This window comes from Halyomorpha halys, unplaced genomic scaffold, assembly GCF_000696795.3.
Source record: "Halyomorpha halys isolate HHAL.00 unplaced genomic scaffold, Hhal_1.1 Scaffold397.1, whole genome shotgun sequence".
Lineage (NCBI taxonomy): Eukaryota > Metazoa > Arthropoda > Insecta > Hemiptera > Pentatomidae > Halyomorpha > Halyomorpha halys.
In genome coordinates, this window is record NW_027115275.1 from 58117 (window position 1) to 79950 (window position 21834).

Genomic DNA, 21834 nt, shown 5'->3' on the forward strand with positions numbered 1-21834 from the left:
TAAATGAAAATAATATTGTTATTTTTATTTTTCATTTGCCTTATCCCCAGAGGATTGCCATAACACAAATGGCTTCTGACAAAGAATTTTAGTCATTTATCAACTTCCTCTATTGATCTAACAGAAGAGTACACAAATATTAAAATATCTTAACTTAGAAATAAATTCAAAGGTTATATAAAAAAAAAATCTCTATAAAATTACCAAGCAGATCTTAAAACAGAATGGTTAATTTATGGCCAGCTCCTTCCATAACTCAAATGGAGTCTGACAAAGAATTTCAGTCTTTTGTCAACTTCCTCTATTGAATCTAACAGAAGTTATTTTAAATGAAAATAATATTGTTATTTTTATTTGCCTCATCCCCAGAGGACTAGTATTACTCATGTTTCATCACGATATTTATTGATCAATCTTGGAGTGATGTACTATCTCTGTTGAATGGTTTAGGCAGTTAATGTTGGGATGTGATATATCTAGTTTGCATTTATGTTATCTTATCTTTGTCTGTCCTAATGACACCTCAATTCGCTAAACTTTGATTGATTAGGTATCTATTTGAAATCTGAAATTGTGTTAAAGCGTCATACTTTGGCCCATATTTTAGAAATTTCTGAATCACATCCCAATAAAGCTGTATATATATATATATAGCTTATAACTATTTATTCTTTTTTTGACCGCAACCCTGACCATCTTCTTATATTTAAAAACATTTTATATTTTCTTTTAATTGAGTACTTTTCTTGTTGTTTTTTAACTGGTCTAATGTTATGCTCATATTAGAGTTACTTTGTCTAAAGTGATTTATCTGTTTAAATATCTTTCATTGATCAAAATTTCAGTTTTTTTTGTTTTATTCCTCCTCTATAACTCTGTTGTTGGTTTTTCTGTTTCTCCTTTTCTTCATTTTTTTTTCTCTATTTCTCTGTGTCTCTTCATGTAATACTTCAGGTTTTTTGTTAATTGGGGTAAGGACAATACTTACCTTGACATAACTAGAGTGTCCTTGTGTTTGTAATTACATGGCATCTCCTACAATTCCTTAACATATACATGGAATAGAAAAACAACTACTACATTGGTTTAGACCAGTTATAATCAACAAAAAGGATTGGTAAAAAAAAGCTCGTCAGGGTGAGTCCTCCTTTTGATGTTACCAGAGCCTTTAATTTTGTTATAAAAACCTAAATGTGAATGTAAAATGAAACCATTCCACTCACTAAAGTTATGAATTGTATAGTTTAACAATTACTTACCAAGCCAGTAACAAATATACCCACAATAGTTACGAAAGATGTAAGTTTGGGGGGTTAGTTATAGTAACTTGTGACTGTATAATTACCATTATTTTAATAATATAGAAGTATAAATAAATAGGATAAATGTTTACATCACAAATGGTAATAAAAACACTTACCACTTGGCATTTATACAAATAGTTATTGACACATAGAAAAGACATTGCTAATGTAAGGCAATGTATTGCTTCCTCGTTTACAAGAAGGGAATCGGTCACTTCAGTACTCCTATACAACTATCACATTGATATATTGTTTCCAAGAGAAGCCCATTGTCTGTTGCTTGCCTTTGTTCTTTCAAATCTCTCACATAGACAACACCCTCTTCTACTTCTAGCTAATCCCCACCTTCTCATACTGCGTATAAATATCTCCTCGTTGGGGAAGAGAATCATTTTAGGATCTAAATTCTAGAAGAACTGTCAAATAGAGTTGTCCAGGAATCTTTTATGTGACAAGTTGTTTAAAATAATTGTACATAGTGTGCAGTATATAAAGTTATCTTCCACCACATTGCTGTTGGGATTCTGTAACTGGTTGAAAACAGCATGTGTTACTGCTTTCGAACAGCATGGTACATATTTTAACTTGCTTCGAACGGTAGCCAAGTTAAAACAACCATCAATAATTTGAAAATTAGTTCCTGGAGTCAAATAGAGGTTTTGTTTTTGTGTTGTTATTTTCTTACTTTAACCCAAAGAAGAAACCTAGTGCTAAATTAGCAAATATTTACAGTAATTAGCTTTCATTAAATAATTGTTAATATAACATTACCTGACCAGATCGAGGAGAGTGTCAGTAGTAGTACTGTTCCTGGCAGCACCGAGGTCTTTCGGAGCGGCATAGATGTCGGGGTTCCCGGGGTGGATGAGAGTGACCAGGATGACTCCCTCAATGACGGCAGAGCCGGTAGAAGCCGCATAGTAGAGGATGGCTCTCATCCCGATCTTTTTGGACAAGGAAAGGTCCAAGGCTCCAACGGCAGCTGTGATCGAAGACACCATCAGTGGGATGATGAGCATCTTCAGCATCCTCAGGAACAGTTCTCCAGGGAACTGCATGTACATCACGTATCTTGGTCTCCATGGTCTGTCAATCAAGGAGCTCATTTATTACTAACAGAGTCGACAAAAATTTAAATATTATTGAAATAGAATATACCAGGGTAATCCCGAATTTAAGGTCTGAAATATTTACATTATTTTAAATTTCTGGGTCAAGTGTTCCTAACCTTAAATATGAGTTAAGGATCTCAAAACAGGAAAAAATTCACTATTAGGATATATTCACGTCTGAAGACTTTTTATAGTTGAATTTATACCTAATACACCTTCCTGATCTCCCTATAGGACGGACTTTACAACCTCTAAGAACATTGGGTTGGTAGGAGATTCATCTCCCAAAAAGAGGTCAAGAATGAGGTGCAAGACTTACAGAGAAATTAGTATGAAATGGGCGCTCAAAAGTTGTCATGCCGTTCTCAAACATGTTAAACTTTTAAAATTATTTAAATATTATAGATAATTACGGAAAGTTTGAGTTTCTAAAAAAAATAGGAGGCCTTACTTTTGAGATGAGCCATTAATTATTTCTTTTAGTTAGCTTTTGTTAATTATAACTTACTTTCCTTCGGCGTTCGCTCTTAGTATCAGACCGACCATGACACCCAGCGCAGTGCAGATCACCGTCATGATGGGCAAGAAGCCCTTTTTGAACTTGTGCCAGAATCCCTTCTTCCTTTCTCGCCTTTCATCTGGTTCCTCCATCTTCACCGCTGCAATACAAAATAATGTTATTAGTTTTTATAATTATTATTAATTTTCAAATTAAACTACCGGCAATTAATAACACAGAGGATAGTGGAGTTAAGGTGTCATTATAGTAACCTCATTTCTGCAATGGTGAAGGTCCCACGAAATAACTCGATCTCCCCATTCTGGTTAGAATAGATTGGTTACTTCTTAGATAAATCCCGTTATGTTAGAAATGTCCCAGTAGAATATTAAAAAATATATGTATATTACATCACTTGGTAGCCGGTATATGTACATATCATTTTTCTATTGTATATATTTGTAAATGCTTATTTCTTTGTTCCAGGAGGTAAGAAAAAAAAATACATCACTTGGAATCTTCATAAAATAGTTATTTTGAAACGTCGAGTGGAATATTTTAGTAGTTGATCATCATAAGAAAATAATATATAGTACAGTGACATTATGTTTGTAAATCCAAAATACTTATAAACTGTCAAATATTTAATTATGAAATAATTGTCAGGCTTATAATATCGAATCCCAATTTATACTTATTTATATAATCCGTGAACATTATTCCCATGAAATATTGCTCTGTGACCTAATGGTAATGTAATATAAAAATAACTAAATTCAAGTATTTATTAATGAAAGGAATTCAGCAATAAACATCAGTCTCATTTTATAAAATTGTTATGATTCTATACATTCATTGTAAAGTATTTTAAAAAATAAGTATTGGCATTATGAGATGTAACTGTTTATTATTTTTTACGAAACTTCTTTGAATACAATATTATTCCTGGAGACGTGACGGCTATGCGGGTTGAGGCGTAGATCACATTGCGCCCGGTACGGAACGTTTTGGGTTTGATTACCTCCTGAGGCAGTTAATATTTATTTCTCGTCGGTCCCGAGAAATGAATCTTGACACTCTCATCATGTTTAGTATGTTTGCCAAAAAGGACCACTAGGCCTACTTCTGTACAATATCTCCCCACTAGGTACCAATACCAATACCAATACAATGTTATTTCTGACAACTTTATTTATTATTATGTATAACAACGAATAAAATAAAAATATAAGGTGTTTATGAGATAAAATATGTATTTAATTCGTAAAGTAAAGTAATATCTACGCTACTAAGACTATTAATCACACAGGAGCTAAAATCCTACTAAGGAACAATAAAAGAGAAAGAAGAAAATCGGCCAATCTTTTCAAGAGATTATATTTAATATTTGTGTTTTCATTTATTTTTTTTCTTTCACCGATATAAGAAATATATAGTAAGGGGAAGCATTGCTATCGTGAAAATTTCGAATCCCAGTTTCCGACGGGAATTCATGTTGTGAGGTCCCTGAGTCAAAATAACCAGGTCTCGGAAAATGGTTTGTGCACTTAAGGTGTGACAGCAACTTTTTCGATAAAACCGACTAATCCGAAGTGTCACTTTGCAGTGTTGATATTTCACATTTTGTTCGATTTTTCAATAACTGCTCAAACTATTTTGATTAACTCAGTATATTAATGTAATTGAATATTCTTTAATATCGGATAGGACTTATCCTCACTGAAATAGTTTAGCTAAATGACGAACGTTTAATATTTTTTCTCAAGATTGTTGGCAATACTAAATAAGTAATAAATACAAGACATAAAAATAATTGATGAATAAATAAAAGATAAAAAATGATAAAATAGAGACAGGCTCGAATCGGAAAAACCAAGACCACTCCATGTCTCCTGATTACAAGCATCTGTTTACGACTTCGTTATCTTTTGTTAAACTGTTATTTCCACCTTCAGAACCCTAAAGATTTTTTTTTATAACAGCAGAATAATAAAAATGTTTAATTCAAGATTTTCTTTTCGAAAATCACAAAAATAACGATAGCTTGATTACAAGTCCACCAATCTTCCAAAAACTTTGGGATGTAAGTAAGGTTGCGAGTGAAAATTGTGTGATAATGCACCAAATCTTTTTCTTTTTTTTTTTCGGAGAGGTATGGAGATAGGGCAAATCAGCAAAAAATATATTTTGTGAAATATTATATAAGGACAGTAAAGTAGAACTTGTAAGCAATATACACTGTATCTCTGCTAATAACGGTTCGATTTATTTTTCATTTTATATGAAATCTAATTAAATTTTAAACAACTGCAACGAAATTTACAAAAAAAATATATTTATTAAGTTATGTGCAAATAAAATTTCTGTTCTACAATATATACTTCCTGTTTTATCTAGGTAATTTGTGTGAGGATCGAAAAAATGTAAATGTTATGAAAAGAAGACTTGAAGTAAGTTTCATCGAAATTGGTAGAGACGTTTTGGCGCAATAGTCATTTTAAAAACAAATTTTCCGGCTTTTGCGTAGTACCCATCTCGCGCAGGATACTCGATTCGCTACACAGGTATCTAGAGCCGAAACCATACAAAACGGGAAAATAGGAAATAGTTCAATCCTTTCAGGAGATTTATCAGTATTCGTTTATTAATATTTTCTTCCATTTTTTTGTTGACATTTTTTAATATAAGACTTTGGGATAGTGGTTTATAAACACTTTCTATTTTTTCCTTATCTTCATAAATGGTTGAGATATGGGTGAGTGAAATTACTACTCGGGCGCCATTTTAAAATTAAAAATGGAAATTTGTTTGCGCCTAGCGGTAAAAGAAATTTTCAAAACTATGGGCTAATCATTTGTTTTGGTGAAGTTTCTGGAAGATAGGATAGACTCCTTTGATAAATAATATACGAGAACTTTTTTTTTTTTAGTTGTTTAAAATATACCTATTAAATTGGCAAGATGAGAGTTGATAAGCTCATAAACGTTTATTATCCGATAATTTATCCCAACAAGCACGAAATACATACGATTACGCAATAAATTATGGGATTAAATGGTTTAATTTTGCCAACGAACCATCTGATTATGCCATTCAACGGTAAACGACAAAATCGTTTTGTTTTTAGATTATTATCTTCAAGCAGTTAAACAATCATTGCCACTGAGATAGGCCACCCAAGAGAAGGGAGGATTCATTGCCCATGATGTCAGACATGTTTAATATTCTTTTGCTCGTGCAAAGATCCTTCCTATTAATTTATTTATACAGTTACGTATACAGCTAACTTGTCTTTACAAAACAATAGCCCTTTGTCAGGTGTTGTTTGGCACCTGGTGGGCCACACAGAGGAATTTTGTTTTTGGGCTGATTCCAATAGAGTTGGAGAGATCCTGGAACGTACGGAATAAGAAACAACTTTGATCCTTTTGTGACATCGGACCATTAAAGCATGTGTTTGTTTTTATTGTATTTTTTTTTTATATATATTTAAAGAAGGGGAAATCAGGTTTTATGGAGTAGTTTTATTTCAACAGTTCACCGAATTTCTATAATAGCTAAATGCATTTGTGAAAATAAAATAAGATATCTAGAATAAAATAACAATAATAACAAAGGCTTAGCGAACCCTAAGGTTCGATGCTAATACCACCAATTGCTGGCTACATACACCTGAAAACTCGAACCTTCCCACCCTTTATGTCAGAAATAACCAGGTAGGGGGTGAAGACAAAAAAAAGTTCCTGCAATTAGGCGTTCTTTAGCTATTCCAATTCTTTGGTTAACTCATCCTTCTTTGGTCTGAACACTTTAAACAATACTTTCTTTTTAAAACCCCTAAGACATCGTTCCTCCCTTAATGTAAGAGGCCATCTAGAATAAAATAACACGCTGAAATCCGTTAGGCTCTAAAATTCTTTTGCGAACTAAACTAAAAACGGTATCCAATCATTTAAACGACTCTTAACAAGTTTGGAATTGATCAAATTGCTACTTCTAAATTAATCGATTATTTGAATCAAGAATTCCATTATGCTATGTATATTATTAAATATTATTTTCTCACTTGTTGAAGTCCGTGAAATTATTTAAATGATCGTTGAGAACTAGTTTAACCTTCTAATAGCCGTATATTATCGTAAATTATCGCTCTCCGGCTCACAGCCTTCTAGATATCTTGGCCTTATTCAATATCTGGCCTTTTTTTTTATTTGATGAATCCCTCGGTTTCATTCAAGAGTTGATAAGTTTTTTTCTACTTCAATAATTGAAATAGTTTTGGTAATTACATTGATAATTTCAATAATAATGAACACCAAATTACAATGATAATTTCAATAATAATGAACACCAAATCACATTGATAATTTCAATAAAAGTGAACACCAAATTACATTGATAATTTCATTTTAGTAATGAACACCAAATTACATCGATGATTTGTAATATTGTAATAATACACACCATTACAAAAGAGTGATAACTGAACAACAACATTTAAAAAATCTATATATCGATTAAAACTAAAAAAGTGTTTTGGTAATATATAATTGTTTCTAGAAAATCCACGTTTGTATGCGCGCCTATTTGTAAATATGTTTGTAACTATTATGTATTTTAAATCTTATCATACCACATAATTCACTATAATAATCATTTTTTATTTTTCTTTCTTATTGTATTTGATGTTTAATACACTATGCTTTATTGAATTTATGAAAAATTAAGAAGAGAGCTAGAAAAAGTATGTCTAAGTGTGAAAACTATATTTTTAAAAATCACTATGTGAAGTTTTGTAAATTATGTAGTAATGCATGAAATCAGTTCTCATTTGTTTTATACATTATATTATTAATATGCGATACTGTGTATCATACTTGAAGGAAAGAGTATAATCGAGCTTCGAGGATAAGTGAAGCGAAAAAGATGGACATAATAATGAACTCCGAAGGCGTGGCAGATGAGTAGGAACAAATTACCGTCTGCTTTCTGCTTCAGTTTATATAACAATAGCAATATTTGTATTAACCTTAACGGAAATTTCAGCTTCGAGGGCGTGTGTCAACTCCCCTCTTTTTCGAGGGTATGAGGGTATTTGAAGGAAATTCGGGTATGCCACCCGCTGATGATCAAAGGATAAGCACTTAATTTTAAGTGACCAGTCAGTTTTATTTCATCAAATAGGTACTCCAAAAAAGAAGCGAGCAAATACCTTTTTTTTCAATAGAAACGCTTTTTTTTATTTAATGCACAAAGAAAATTTTCAATAAGTAAAATGAAAAAATGATGTCATACAACACTACTGTTATTAAGATATAAATTTACATTTTCTTTTTTAAAATACTTTTATTTACCTTCACTCCTATCAATCAACTCTTGCAATCGATTTTTTGCATACCTCTAATCATCTTATCGAGCTTAGTTTTGTTATAAATTCATATTTACATTCATTTTTTACAAATACGTAGTGACATGCATTATGATGATGCTATTGAGACAGTTAGATGACGGAGCACCTCTTCGGAACGCGCGGCAAATAATCATAATTTGTCAATAAAACCTTTACTTTTCGGATGTGGATATATCGCTGTCTTAATACTAAATATCATCGATTAGCCCACTAAAAATAATCGACATCTGATATCGTCTTTGAGGGTGCTAAAGGATTCAGTTTGGATCCTTGGAGGATAGATCGCCAGAAAAAGTCCTGCTAAACAGAATGTCCCTGTAGCTTCACTGAAAGACATACCAATCCTCTGACATAACTCATTCCGATGACGTGTCATTCTTCTATTGGCTCTTTACTATTAAATTTGGAAAATAATAATTTTAAAAAAAATACTTTTCAATTTTCAATTATAGTCAAAACATGAAACCAGTTTTCTAATCTTAGTGATTTGATATCGACTTTGTTTTACAAGAGACGTGAAACTCATCTATTCAAACCAAGAAGCAGACATTGAAATAGGAAGTTGCAGGACATTTTGTATGGGAACAACATTTTCATCAATACCACAAATCATGTTTTTTTTTCTTTTTCAAATTTGAAATTGAAATGAGGGAACTGATGTGTGACGGGGGTTTTGATCATTCCACAACAGTGGCACTGGATCGAACATTTGAACCGTAAACAAAAGAAGTATGGAAATCAGCAGGCAATTATTTACCATATTAGACAACTATTCCCTAAAAAATTAAAATAAAATATAATACAAATTTATATATATAATGCAAATTTTTGTTTTAGACAGATTTGTTTAGTAGTTACAAAAAAATTCATATTGTCTCAATTTGTTAAGACAATATGTATATTTTTTTATAACTACTTAAAATTTTAGTTTTGCAAAACTTACTTTAAGAAGCTCATCGTTAAATGGATATTACTGTCTTGTATGTTATTTCAATATTTTCTTTTCCTTTATACAGCCTTTCGTAGCTTTTCAGCAGCGGTATCTTCTTTATTTTAATCCATTTTTATTGTGATTAATTGAGTTAATCTATCTGAATAAGTTAAATTATACAATAAACTGAAAAGTTTCCGACCGCTACGTGAAGATGGCAGCACTCGTAAATAAAAGCAAGTGAATTTCGTTCCATTCCTCCAAAATCGAGTATTGAGCTGTCATTAAATATTTGTTTTGAAAGGCAATACGCCGACGCAAATCAAAGATGAGTTGGATTCTGTGTATGGGGACTCTGCACAATTATTTATCACAGTGAAATCTGGGGCAGCTGAATTTAAACTTGGCCGTAAGAGCTTGGGAGACAATGAAGTTTGGGACGTCCAAAAACTGCAACAACCGAAAATATCGCCAGAATTCACCAAATGGTGCTAGGCGACCGCCGAATTGAAGTGAGAGAGATAGCAGAGATTATGAACATGTTAGTTATATATCAACATTTAGATATGAGGAAGCTGTCCCCTCATTGGGTATCGTGTTCGCTCACGTTAGATCAAAAATGTATTCGAATGAACATTTCCAACGCTCTGTTGGCGTAATGCAAACGAGTTTTGGCGCCGATTAATTACTTAAGATGAAACTTGGATACACCATTATAAGCCCGAAACAAAAATACAGTCCAAACAGTGGATTGCCAAGGGGAAACCGGCTCGAAAAAAAGCAAAAACTGTTTTCTCGTCTAGGAAGGTGAAGGCAACTGTTTTTTAGGATAGTCATGGAGTTATTTAAATCGACTATCTTCAAAAAAGAAAAACCATGACAGGAGCATACTACGCATCATTACTTGACAAGCTGAAGGCAGAACTTGCGGAAAATGGTCACATTTGCAGAAAAAGAAAATCCTGTTTCCCTAAGACAACGCACCGTCTTACACCTCAGCGGTTGCCATGGCGAAAATCCACGAATTACGGTTTGAACTGCTTGACCATCTGCCTTACTCACCAGATCTAGCCCCAAGCGACTTCATTTTGTTCCTTCATCCAAAAGTTGCGCTCGGAGGACAGAGATATTTCGTCAAATGAAGAGGCAGACACCTTCGTGAACAATTATTTAGCAAATAAAACCGCCGAGGACATTTTGGACGGGTTACAGAGAGAAGTGTGTAGAGTTACAAGGAGACTATGTTGAAAAATAAAAAAGGGGAACTTTTCAGACCACTCTCGTACTACCATCTTAATTAAGTTACAAAACATATATATATATATATATATATATTCTTTTTTGCATCTCAACAAAACAAAAATGTTTTTTGTTATTTAGAATTATTTCGAAGTATTCCAAAGATAGTAACGTAGACTGCGGTTGCTTTCTTTACTACTTGCCAGTAGACCTTCCATAAACTATTAGAGTAGTTACAAATTAACAAATTATCCAGCCTGCGGCACAATCTACTTGAATGCGTCAAATAAACAACAAAAATTTACTATCAGTGCAGCAATATATAATATTTGCTAGCAGTTGAAATTGGTATTTGAACGATACCAACTCCACAAAGAATTTCCTAATAGTGTTTTTTGCGCCTTCAATTGTTATAAACACGATACAACAAAATGTTGTTGTTGTATAAAAAATTGACACTTTTTATCTCTGCAATATTATTTTTTTTTTTGGATTTTTAATAATTTCACTATTTATAATTAGTAAAGATGCAATGTTTGTATAATCTAAGTTAATTAATACATTTAGGCCAAAATATATATTAAATTTAGACAGATAGGCAGGGAATCAGATACGTCGTTAATCTTCTGACAGAGTTGACCTGAATCACTTCTATGCGTCAATTAGTTAACCACCCTTGCAGATGTCTCGTGAGAGAGTTCTTTGTGTCGGGGTCTGTAACACTCTTCGCCTTTATCCAACGCTGTTCATCATGTCAAGTGTACTAATATCGGATATATACTTATAGTACTAGCTTCAGTGGTATGATAGAGATATTTCAGCTTCTATATAATAATTACATAGTAGAAGAAAAACGATTTTTAACATTAAGTCGAAAAAGTTTGATAAGGACAATCCTATGTCTATTTCACTCTTTAGATGAATTTTATTATTTGTGATTTTTTAGTAGACTTATGCAGGAAAAAAAATAAAAAACGTTTTTATTATTATTATATGATATGATATGTATGGAATAGTCAATAGTTCCACCGGTACACCAGTGTGATTTCAATCAGATAAGTAAGACTTACAATAAAGTTTCTGTTATTTTTAGACGGGCTTCCAAGAAAAAAATCTATTTGGGTCGCTGAGCACTGAAAGTACTATTGATAGGGGTAACTTTGACAACCCACCATTTTGCCTATATTTTAAGATTCAGATTCTCTGAGGTGGCAACATTTTGGGATGTTGGTGGGGCTTAGGTCGAACAAAAAAAAAAAAATGAATTTCTTTATTATATATGTTTACTTTAGCTAACCACCGTATGGAATATATAGTAAAGTATATAAGTCCTCTATGTCCAAATAACCAAGTGTCAAAAAATGGTCTGTGTGGGTGTGAAAAGTCAAGCTCAAAGACGAAAAGTTTAAAAAAACTGAAATTACATATTTAGGAGATGCCAATGCTTGGATACTGATATAAATTATATAATTGATGATTTTATAACTTTTGTATTAACGCCATGTATATTAATTAAAATGTAAATATTATGGTAATAAGGCAGTAAATAATTTTAATTATATTTTTTATTTTTGTATTGTGGTTAGGAGTTGATTTTGTTTTAAATGGAGGATATTTGTATTAAGAAAAGAACGTTTGAGTTTCGTTATTCCAGCCTCGATTAACTGTAAAGTACCAATTGTTATCGAGAGACGAAAATAAAAAAATTAAATATACATTTTTATTTGTGTATTTGAATTTGCTACTTAAAAAAATTTAAATAGCTTTCATTGTTGATAGTAACAAACAAAGGATGAATATAAAATATGTAAGAATTTGATAATTATTGTTTTTCCGTGGTAGTTAATACAATAGTCTGATTTCCTTTCACTTACTAATATGAAATATATGGTATGGGAATTGTCGTCACAAATAATAAAGAAATAGCTGTTTCGAAATGTACAAGGATTAATTTCGAACATTTTCGAAAACTATCATAAAATTAAATTACTGACCCTAACTCAATCAAGCCCTTGGAGATCACGCTGCACGAGCTGCAGACTTTACAGAATCCCCTCCTTCGGCGAATAGTCAGAGCCACGACGCTTCAGAGGGAACAGTGCCATTCGCGAGGAGCTCCTGCTCCCCTCTGTCCCGGAGTCCATAGGCCGAAGGGACATCCAGTTCTTTGATGAGCTGAAGGCCTGTACTAACCCGTAGTTCAGAGTGATCACGCCTCTCCCAAGACCTGACAGGTGGAGAGCCACTGTCCCCGTGGTTGAGGTCCTGGCCGAAGGAAAGGCTTTGGACACTGCAGTCTTCATAATCACCACCATCGCCGGAGCGGTCTTTTACAGTTCGATATCATCTATATTGGTAATGTGAAACTGCCTTCAGCGAACCCGGTATTAACAAAAGGACATTAACAATTCTCATACATATGTTATTGTCTGCATTTTTTTTATATGTTATTGTTTTTTTAATAATAAAAAAATGATGATTAAAGAAAAAAAACTTTGACTTGATACATAAAATGGAGAGAGGAGGATCATAAGATATTTTTGTTTTAATTCATTTTATATTGTTTGCCGATTATTATTCGAATATTTTTGATGATTGAAATTTCACCTGAAAAAATTTAAATGCTTTGATTTATAAGAAAATTAACAATATTTTTTATGTAATTGCAGATAGGCTCTATTTGTGTTGGCTTATTCTCCTTAAGAAAAAAACAAAATAAAATACAATTAAAAATAAGAAATTATAAACAGTAAATAATAAAACAAAAACACAGTGATATAAAATAAAGCAAAGATTTATAATTGACTAAATTGAAAAATAAATCACATAGAAAAAGAAGTATTACGAATGTTTTACGACTAAATATATTTAAAAAAGTAAGGATATGATTTTTATTCTAGACTATGATCCAATAAGACATTATAATATAATTGGATGTTTCAACATAATAGACCTCGACCTAGAAAAGTTTTATAGTGTTGTTGAACATGTTTTGACATTGGTCTAGTTAAGGCTTATGGACACAAATGTCAGCATCGTAAATAACTCGAAACTATTTCGCTATTAGCTATTCATATATTCATAGTTTATTCAAATTAATTTTAATAGAATGGTCTTAGTAATATTATTCGTTATTTTTAACAACATTTATAATCTTTTAATTGAAGTAACTAAATAAAAATTAGAGGTACCTAAAACTTGAAAAAAATTCAAACTTTTCTTAAGCATATGCTTACATAAATATAAATTAGATTACTAAATCTGCAATTTTAATATACATAAATTTATATATATATATATATATATATATATAACCATTATTAAATATATAGAACCATTTGGAGTGCCATAACACAATAAAATTTAAACAAAATAATCCCTAAATTCATTTTACTCTAAAATTTACTGAAAACGCTTCCAAAACTTCCAATTTACCTCAAATAGCTCATATACAATACTATTATCAGCCTTACTTGAACTTATGGCGTTAAGTTTTGAGGCTAATTGAATTCGATCATTACAATCCAATATTCCCCAAAAAATTCTAAATTCTCCTTACCATATAACAAATTAAATTATCCATTAAATCCTATATTTCCAAAATGGCATATTTCTTTAATTAAAAACTCTAAACCCTAGTGGGTTTGTTACGAACCATCTCATTCTATTCCTGAAAATCCTACTAGGCATTTGAAATGAAGATAGCCACGAGACCACTGATTGAATTGACTCACTAACAGTAATTGGGTTGAGCTAGAAGCCGTTCCCCGGCAAGGGTACAAGGTAATGAAGGAAGAGAGAAATGAGGCCTCCAACCATTTAGCAGATTTATGAACCAAACCCAAAGTAATTCCTCCTTTTTTTCTAACAACTCCACCTGACTTTGCAGTACCTTGCCATCATCATGATTTTCAAGTCTTGGCAACCCGACAACCTGCCCTTTAATTTATTCAACCAATCTTTTTATTTTTACAGGTCGAAACATCGCCAGGAATAAATAGTTTTTTGTTTATGTATTTTTTTTTTTTTTTTTGGCTAACCACACCCCCTCCCTCCCCCGACCATCTTCTCCACTTTCTATATATATATATATAATTTTCCATCCAGTTCATTAATAGTACCACCACTGATATTCAAAAATAATTTTGTGCTTGACATTCAGGTGAAAGCATCGAACCTTGTAAAATAAAAATCGAACAAGGATTAGGGTTTAATATTTATTTTAACATATAACTGGACATAGTTTAACATATTATCTCACTGACTTATTGAACTTTTTTTCACAAAAAAGACAGTGCCTATGCAGATGAAAGTATTAATGGATGTTCTCCTTACGCTTTATATTGTCAATTAGGGTGAGTTTTAAGCTATTCAGATTTTTAAAAAATAGCTTAAAATCGAAGGGGGAGTGGGTAATTAAAACCGTCTTTAGCACAGGACTTCCCACTAGTATTTTCATAAAATCATGCCTCGGTTCGACTTTAATGGATTATAATATGTCGTAGCATGTTACATAACAGTATTACGAAGTAGTTGAGATGCAGTACTTTACTCACTAATCCCGGAGCGCCAAGGACACTATCCCAAACAAACCGTGTTGGCCATGTAAGGACGGACTGACACCCACCTCATTCTCAGTCTCTACTAATCAAGATCCGAGCACGGAACAAGCTTTAGCATTTATTCATCTGAGAACTATTTCGTTTATATTTGTCTTTATTAGGTTTTGATACATTTTATTTTAACAATAATTATTTTGTATCATAATTTCTTATTAAAAGCAAAGATATGAGATCGACTTTTTGAGTCATACACGTAAAATGTGCATTTTATCTTATTATGAATGTGGGTATCAAGATTTATTACATCATACTAAAACTACTAAACATTTCACAAACAAATAAAAAAATATTATTATTGTAAACATATTTGAGAGAAGTAAAAAAAAAAATCCATATTGTTTTTCAGTATACCACAACATATTTGCTAGTAGCTAAGATTTGTTCTAATTTTACCTCAAACTAAAGTTTTTTACCAATCTAAACCATCGATATCCCGAAAGTTCCTACAAACAAGGTAGTATCGCAAGAACCATTGCGAAATAGGAACAACGACAATAAAACAAACATCTGCATAAAATTTAAAAAAGTTTCTGCCAAAACTAACGTGGATCGCATTCTAGAGGTCCTCAAAAGCTTACTAAGATGCTTGATAAGGTATAGGATAACTAAATTGTTGTTCTTTCTTTTGGTTTCATAATTAATTTCTTACTAGTCATATTGTAATTTACTGTAAACTTTTAGTTAATTTGTTTTATACCTTATTTATTGAATCTAAATTATCATATTTAGTTATATATATATACCGGTAATTATTTCCGCTTGGTTTAACGTATTTTTGTACTTGCACGCTCGCTCTCTATCGAGCGATTTCGTCCCTACCCACTCTTGACCGCAACTTCGCCTGAGTCAGTAAGTTTCTCTGTCTATTTTTTTTTTTTTTGTCTTCCTTGTTCCCACTTCCACACATGATTACATGTGACAATCATTGATGACGATGGTAAGGCTATAAAGTCCGGTGGAATTTTAAGAAAAAAAGAAACTTACTCTGGTGTTCGTTAATAAATCTGTTAAATAGTTAGAGGCCACATTTCTCTTTTTCTTTCTTACCTCATATCCTTATCCCCTTAGCGGGGAACGGCTTCTAGTTCAACTGGTTACAATGGTTTACTATTCACTACTATATACTAGATACTTGTGCCAAGTCATGGTACATATGGTACTACTCTTAATATCATAACGTTTTGGCTTAAATTCACTGTTTATAGGCAACTAGGAGTATAGGCGAAAAAGCCTAATTTATTAATTTATTAAATTAATTAGCTTATTAGTAAGAGTTTTAGAACTTCCATAGATATGTATTCATATTAATTGTGATAAGCAATTATTTTTTAAAATTATTTGGAGATGTATGAATATTATGCACCGGACTTCTGTGCTATTAAGGAAACTTACTGATGCGAAGGCGTAGGGACCTTATCGCCGTTCAGCCCGCCTAGATCTAGCCAGTCAAGGATAGCGGGTTTGTGTTATGTTTTGGTGAGGAGTTTTTTATTTATATTTATTTCACAAGTGGAGAGCTAGCTGGATAGATGTTAGTTGTGATTTATGTACTGTTAGTTTCTTTTTTATGGCATAACTCATCTAGAGTATAATTTAGGTACCACACCATTAGAACTGCAGAACAAGTGATTATTTCCGTAGATTTCAAATTTTTTTTTGTTCCTTAATTAGAACCTATTGATCAAATGCCTTTTTTCTTCATTGTGACTCAGCGTATGGCTCAGTTTAGCCATAATTAGCCTACAGAGTCAGAGAACCAGCTGAAAAATAAATAATAATAATAAAAAAAAAATAGACCTAAACACTAATAACACAATTAATTTTTTTTAAAATTTTTTCGAGAAGTTCACACGAATGTCGAGAATTCAAGTGCAGTTAAAATTAAACGGCCAACGAGCGATATCTTTCAAGAATGCCCATACTTCACCTCACACTTCAAAGGTTTTGGATTAAACCTTAATATATCCAAAATACTTTTATTTTATACCAGATCGACCTAGTGGGCCTTACATGGTTGATATAACCATTAATTTTTTTTTTATGCGGGGTATAGTTTCGTACAAAAGATACCAGTAACTATATAATAATAATATTAATACTTTATTTATTCTGGGACGAGTCCCTTTAGATCAGGGCTCGACAGATTAGGGCTGAGGAGCCTCAGAGATACTTATACAAAGAAATATAAATAGTCATAATAAAAAATAATGTTAAGTTACTTTCTCACTTAAATCAGTTAGACAATAAAAAAAATTAATGAAAAAAAATAATTAAGAATGATATAATAGTTTATAAACATATTATATATATAATTTTATAATAAATTATATTTATTCACAATATATAAGATGGATAAGAAATGATTGGTGAGATTTGAAGGTAGGGAGGGTATTGGAGCGACGAATGTTGGGGAGATGGAATTCCATAAGGATGAGGATCGGATAATGAGCAATATATCTACAAATATATATATACAACGTTACAATTTTTAAAAAATGGGATAATATTAATAGATAAAAATAATAATTCTTAATACAAGAAAAATATTATTTTTGTCAGCCAAGATTGGAGTCCTATACTGCCTTAACTACGATTGGGGGTCAAAGTTTTTCATTACGTAGGACCGCCACTCAATGAAAAAAGTCAACGGCCCAAGCCGGATTCGAACTGGCACCGCCAATAGACATCTTGGAAAAACAGTGTCTAACCACTGAGCTACGGACGGCCCAAAAGTAAAAGTAATAACAAAAATTATGACATTCGTAGACCTAACAATACAAACAATTGCCCTCTATTGGGTAAATAACAACCCTTAGGAACGATAATAATACAGTATAATTAGTATTGTTAGTATTGAATAGGCCACCAATAAAATTTGATAAAACAATAATAGAATAAATATAAGCATAACTAAATAGCCTTGATGACTAGCGAAGTCTTAAGGTATGAAAAAAAACCAACGGACAAATATTTCGATAGAGAAATTATTCTTCTTTGACCCAAAACGCGAGAAACAGGTCTTAGTCATTATGCTTTCAATATAGTGCAATTGTTACTGTACTTATTTATCAATTTATAATGGAAATGGATTATACAATTTTTTAAAATATCAAAATTTAGAACAAATAAATATAAATATCCTTCAAATCCACCTGTAGCGCTGAAGATTAAAATCACCCGTTACTTTTTAAAATACTCAAAGTGACTCCTTAGAAAGTCCACACGAACCATTATAAATGGTATAGTTATCATCTTGATGAACCTTATCAAGAAACGTTTATGATATATAAGTTTAATTAAAGTAAGAAGTTTATGTTAGGGCAAAAATTAAACTATTAATAATATTTTTGTCATGATACCAATAACAAGATTTTATTTTTTAATATCCAGAGAACCTGTATAAGACAGATTCTGTCATAAATAAAAAATATATAACAATAAATCTTCATCGAGGCTTACACCTTAAGTGTTAGTATAAAGTATAACATTGCTAATTGATCTCGACCAGTTAACTCTTTCATAAAATCAAAATAATGATAATACTAGTAAAAACCAACAATTGATAGACGTGGGAGCAAGTTAATAAAAATACCTGAATTGCCTTGAATGCTCTACATGATCACATAGTTAATGCAATAGTAATTTTATGATTCTGAAAAAAAAAATTTAATTATTTTAAGGTACACAGTAATTAAAATGACTAGCCGAACGTTCTACGGATGATGTCATAATGAGTTATGACTCGTTGACACTCGGTCGTAAAACATTGAATCTTAATGTTTTTTTTTCTTTTTTAGAATCGACTATTCTGCACTACCGCATTCATTTCAGCTAAAGTATATATTTTTTTAATATTCATCTCTGTCTTAAGGGTACTGTGACAAATAGAATAATTCGTAGACGTACCTTGAAGATACTATATACACCTCATTTTCAATTATATAGTTGGAATACTACTTTATTAATTACAAACTTATAAATTTATTTATTATAACTCAAATAATTCTTAGAAATGAAGACGTGTTCCTTTCTTTTGGACGTGAATATCTCCTAAACCAAGCGTTAACTGACACAGTTTCATAAGGAATTTATTTTCTTGTTTTGAGGTCCTTAATTCATATTTTCAGTTAGGACTCTAAAACCTAAAATACCCTGTATCAAAAACTAATCTCCTCTACACAATTATTCAAAATTTAAAATAATGTAAATATTTCAGAAATAATATGAACTGGGTATTTTTAAAATGATGGAAGTTCTTACATTATCCTCGTATGTTATTTCAATAATATTTAAATTTTAGTTGACTTTGTTAAATAAATGATGTGCTTGATTGACAGACCATGGAGACGAAGATACGTGATGTACATGAAGCTCCCTGGAGAACGGTTCCGGAGGTTGCTGAAGATATTAATCATCCCGCTGATGGTGTCTTCGATGACAGCTGCTGTTGGAACCTTCGACCTTTTCTTGTCCAAGAAGATCGAGATTAGGTCCGTTCTTTATTATGCGGCTTCTACGGACTCTGTCGTCATTGAGGAAGTCATCCTGGTCACTCATATCCACCAAGGTAACTCCGACATCTTTCGCTTTATTCATCGTTCCTTCACAGGAATATTTTTATTTTATTTTTAATTTATATTTTTAGTTAGGATACGTAACCCAAAAACACCGTTTAGGGATTCATTGCTTCAGCAATCTTCTTCAATCTACGTACATCGTTGCCACAGACTTGCCCCAGGATCCCTTCCAAAATATTTCACACATCATAAGGGACCATTTTTATGATTTCTTCAGCGACCAATACCTAGAGATTTGCTTCTGAAGCCCATAGTAACAGTTTTATCTACGATAATCGGTCGCCGAATCTCTGGTTGCATATGATATTACGATTTATATATTACAATTGAGTTATAAACCTGATGAATACTATTAATCATTCTTACTGATTGAGATGTTCTGAGGAAGATAAAATTCAATGGGGATGATGTCATAAATGTTTAATATTCCTTTGCTCCTTTGCATGCAGATCTACTATCTACTTAATTTATTTTTAACGGCTACTTTACCCCTATCGCTGACTGCTAATTAGCTATCGAGATTATCTGCTGCCTTGGCATCCCTAACTGTTGCGTACCATATCATATCCCAAGGATCAGTTGATCACGCGGCCTAAACGTTATATTTAGGTCGATAATATAGGTAACTTTTTCCAATGATAAAGGTAACTTTTTGAGATACCATTTTTATCATCTCTATATCATTATTCCCAATTTTTAACCTTATCCTATAAGTTCATCGGTACTTTTATAGAGGGAAACTGAAGAAAGTTAATTTGTACAGCTGGAGAAGGAAAAGAGCATAATGTACAAAATATTCTGGTTTCAAAATTCAAAATTGTTGTGTATTTCATTCATGCTTAAATCCATTCAATAGAATTAATTATTTTAGAAAGCGAATAAGTGACATAAATAGTTTTTGGGTAAACAAAAAAAAATGTACTTTAAAATTATAATCTAATCTATGATAAAATCACTTTCATAAAATTTTAATACAAGGTTGTTGTACATTTTATTTTTAATTTGAGAAAAAACAAAAGGTTTCAGAAGTGTATATATTGTTAGCATTTGATTGACTTTTTTTTATAAATAAAAGATTTAATTGTATTTTATTTACATCTTTGGATCACAACACAAGTTCTGAAAAAATCGCTAACTACTGGTTTTTAATTAATGTAAAAATACTGGAAGTATCCAAACAAACCCACGTTCGCACTAAGTTAATATCGACATTTCTTTTATTAATTGGTTCCATAGTTAGAAAAATATATCTCATTGCAAGAAATAATATATACGATTTTTGTCGAAACATTGATATAAAAAAATCTTTGAATAACGCACTTCATACAAAACAAACAGAACTGAAAGTAGGCGATATGAGGTGTTGGAGCCGATGGTTCAAGGATGGTGAGATTTAGGTCAACAAGGCAACGCTGGGAATTTTTCTTTACTGATAAGCGTTTGTAAGATGTCTCTATAAACACGTTTGTGAATTCATAAAATGTATTTAGGCTGTGAGAATTTGCGGGTTCGAAAAAGTCAAGAATAATATTTTTATACTGTTAGTAAAAAAAAAATTAATACTCCACTCCAGAAACATTTTGTTTTAATTTTCTGACTGAGCATTCTTTCATTCTATTTTTTTTAATTGATATAAAGTTTAGACTATGTTAAGACGTAAGCGACAAGTATCTGTTTGTATTAACTGAAAAATTAAAGCAACATGTCTAACACACTGAGTTTTCATATTCATAGTCCACCGATTCACTAACAACCCACTATTGTATTTAAACCAGTATGAAAATATATTTTATCCTTTATGATGGATCATTTCCGTAGTTGATTTTATTTTTTTATTAATTAAATCTTTTTTTATGTTCACCGTTTTCAGCTTTTCAAGTTGTGATAATTAATTTTCTAAAACAGATTAGTATCATCAACAGATCAGGTTAGTAGAATTTTCCGTCCGAGATTTCAATGGGAAAGAGGAAAACTCGGGATACCTCCTGGCACCGTCTAGTTTGCAAATGAGATAATCAATGAAAAAAAAATGAAAAGAAAAAAGCTAATTAATTTTTATTTCTCCCTCCTTGTTCTTTTTCAATACGTCTAAATAGAAAATCCAGCACTTCGTAATATTTACTCTAACTCAACTAACTGG

General features: G+C 31.7%; 1 protein-coding gene across 2 annotated transcripts in view; it reads right to left on the reverse strand.

The window, feature by feature from the left end:
- Positions 1–21834, reverse strand: part of LOC106682229 (excitatory amino acid transporter 3) — a 70256-nt gene that overhangs the window by 8964 nt on the left and 39458 nt on the right. For both annotated transcript variants that reach the window (XM_014422966.2, XM_067052364.1), the window contains exons 2-3: positions 2925–3075; positions 2076–2390 (exon numbers count right to left, since the gene is read on the reverse strand). In XM_014422966.2, coding sequence (XP_014278452.1) covers positions 2076–2390; positions 2925–3075 — 466 coding nt within the window. The remainder of the gene's footprint in view (positions 1–2075; positions 2391–2924; positions 3076–21834) is intronic.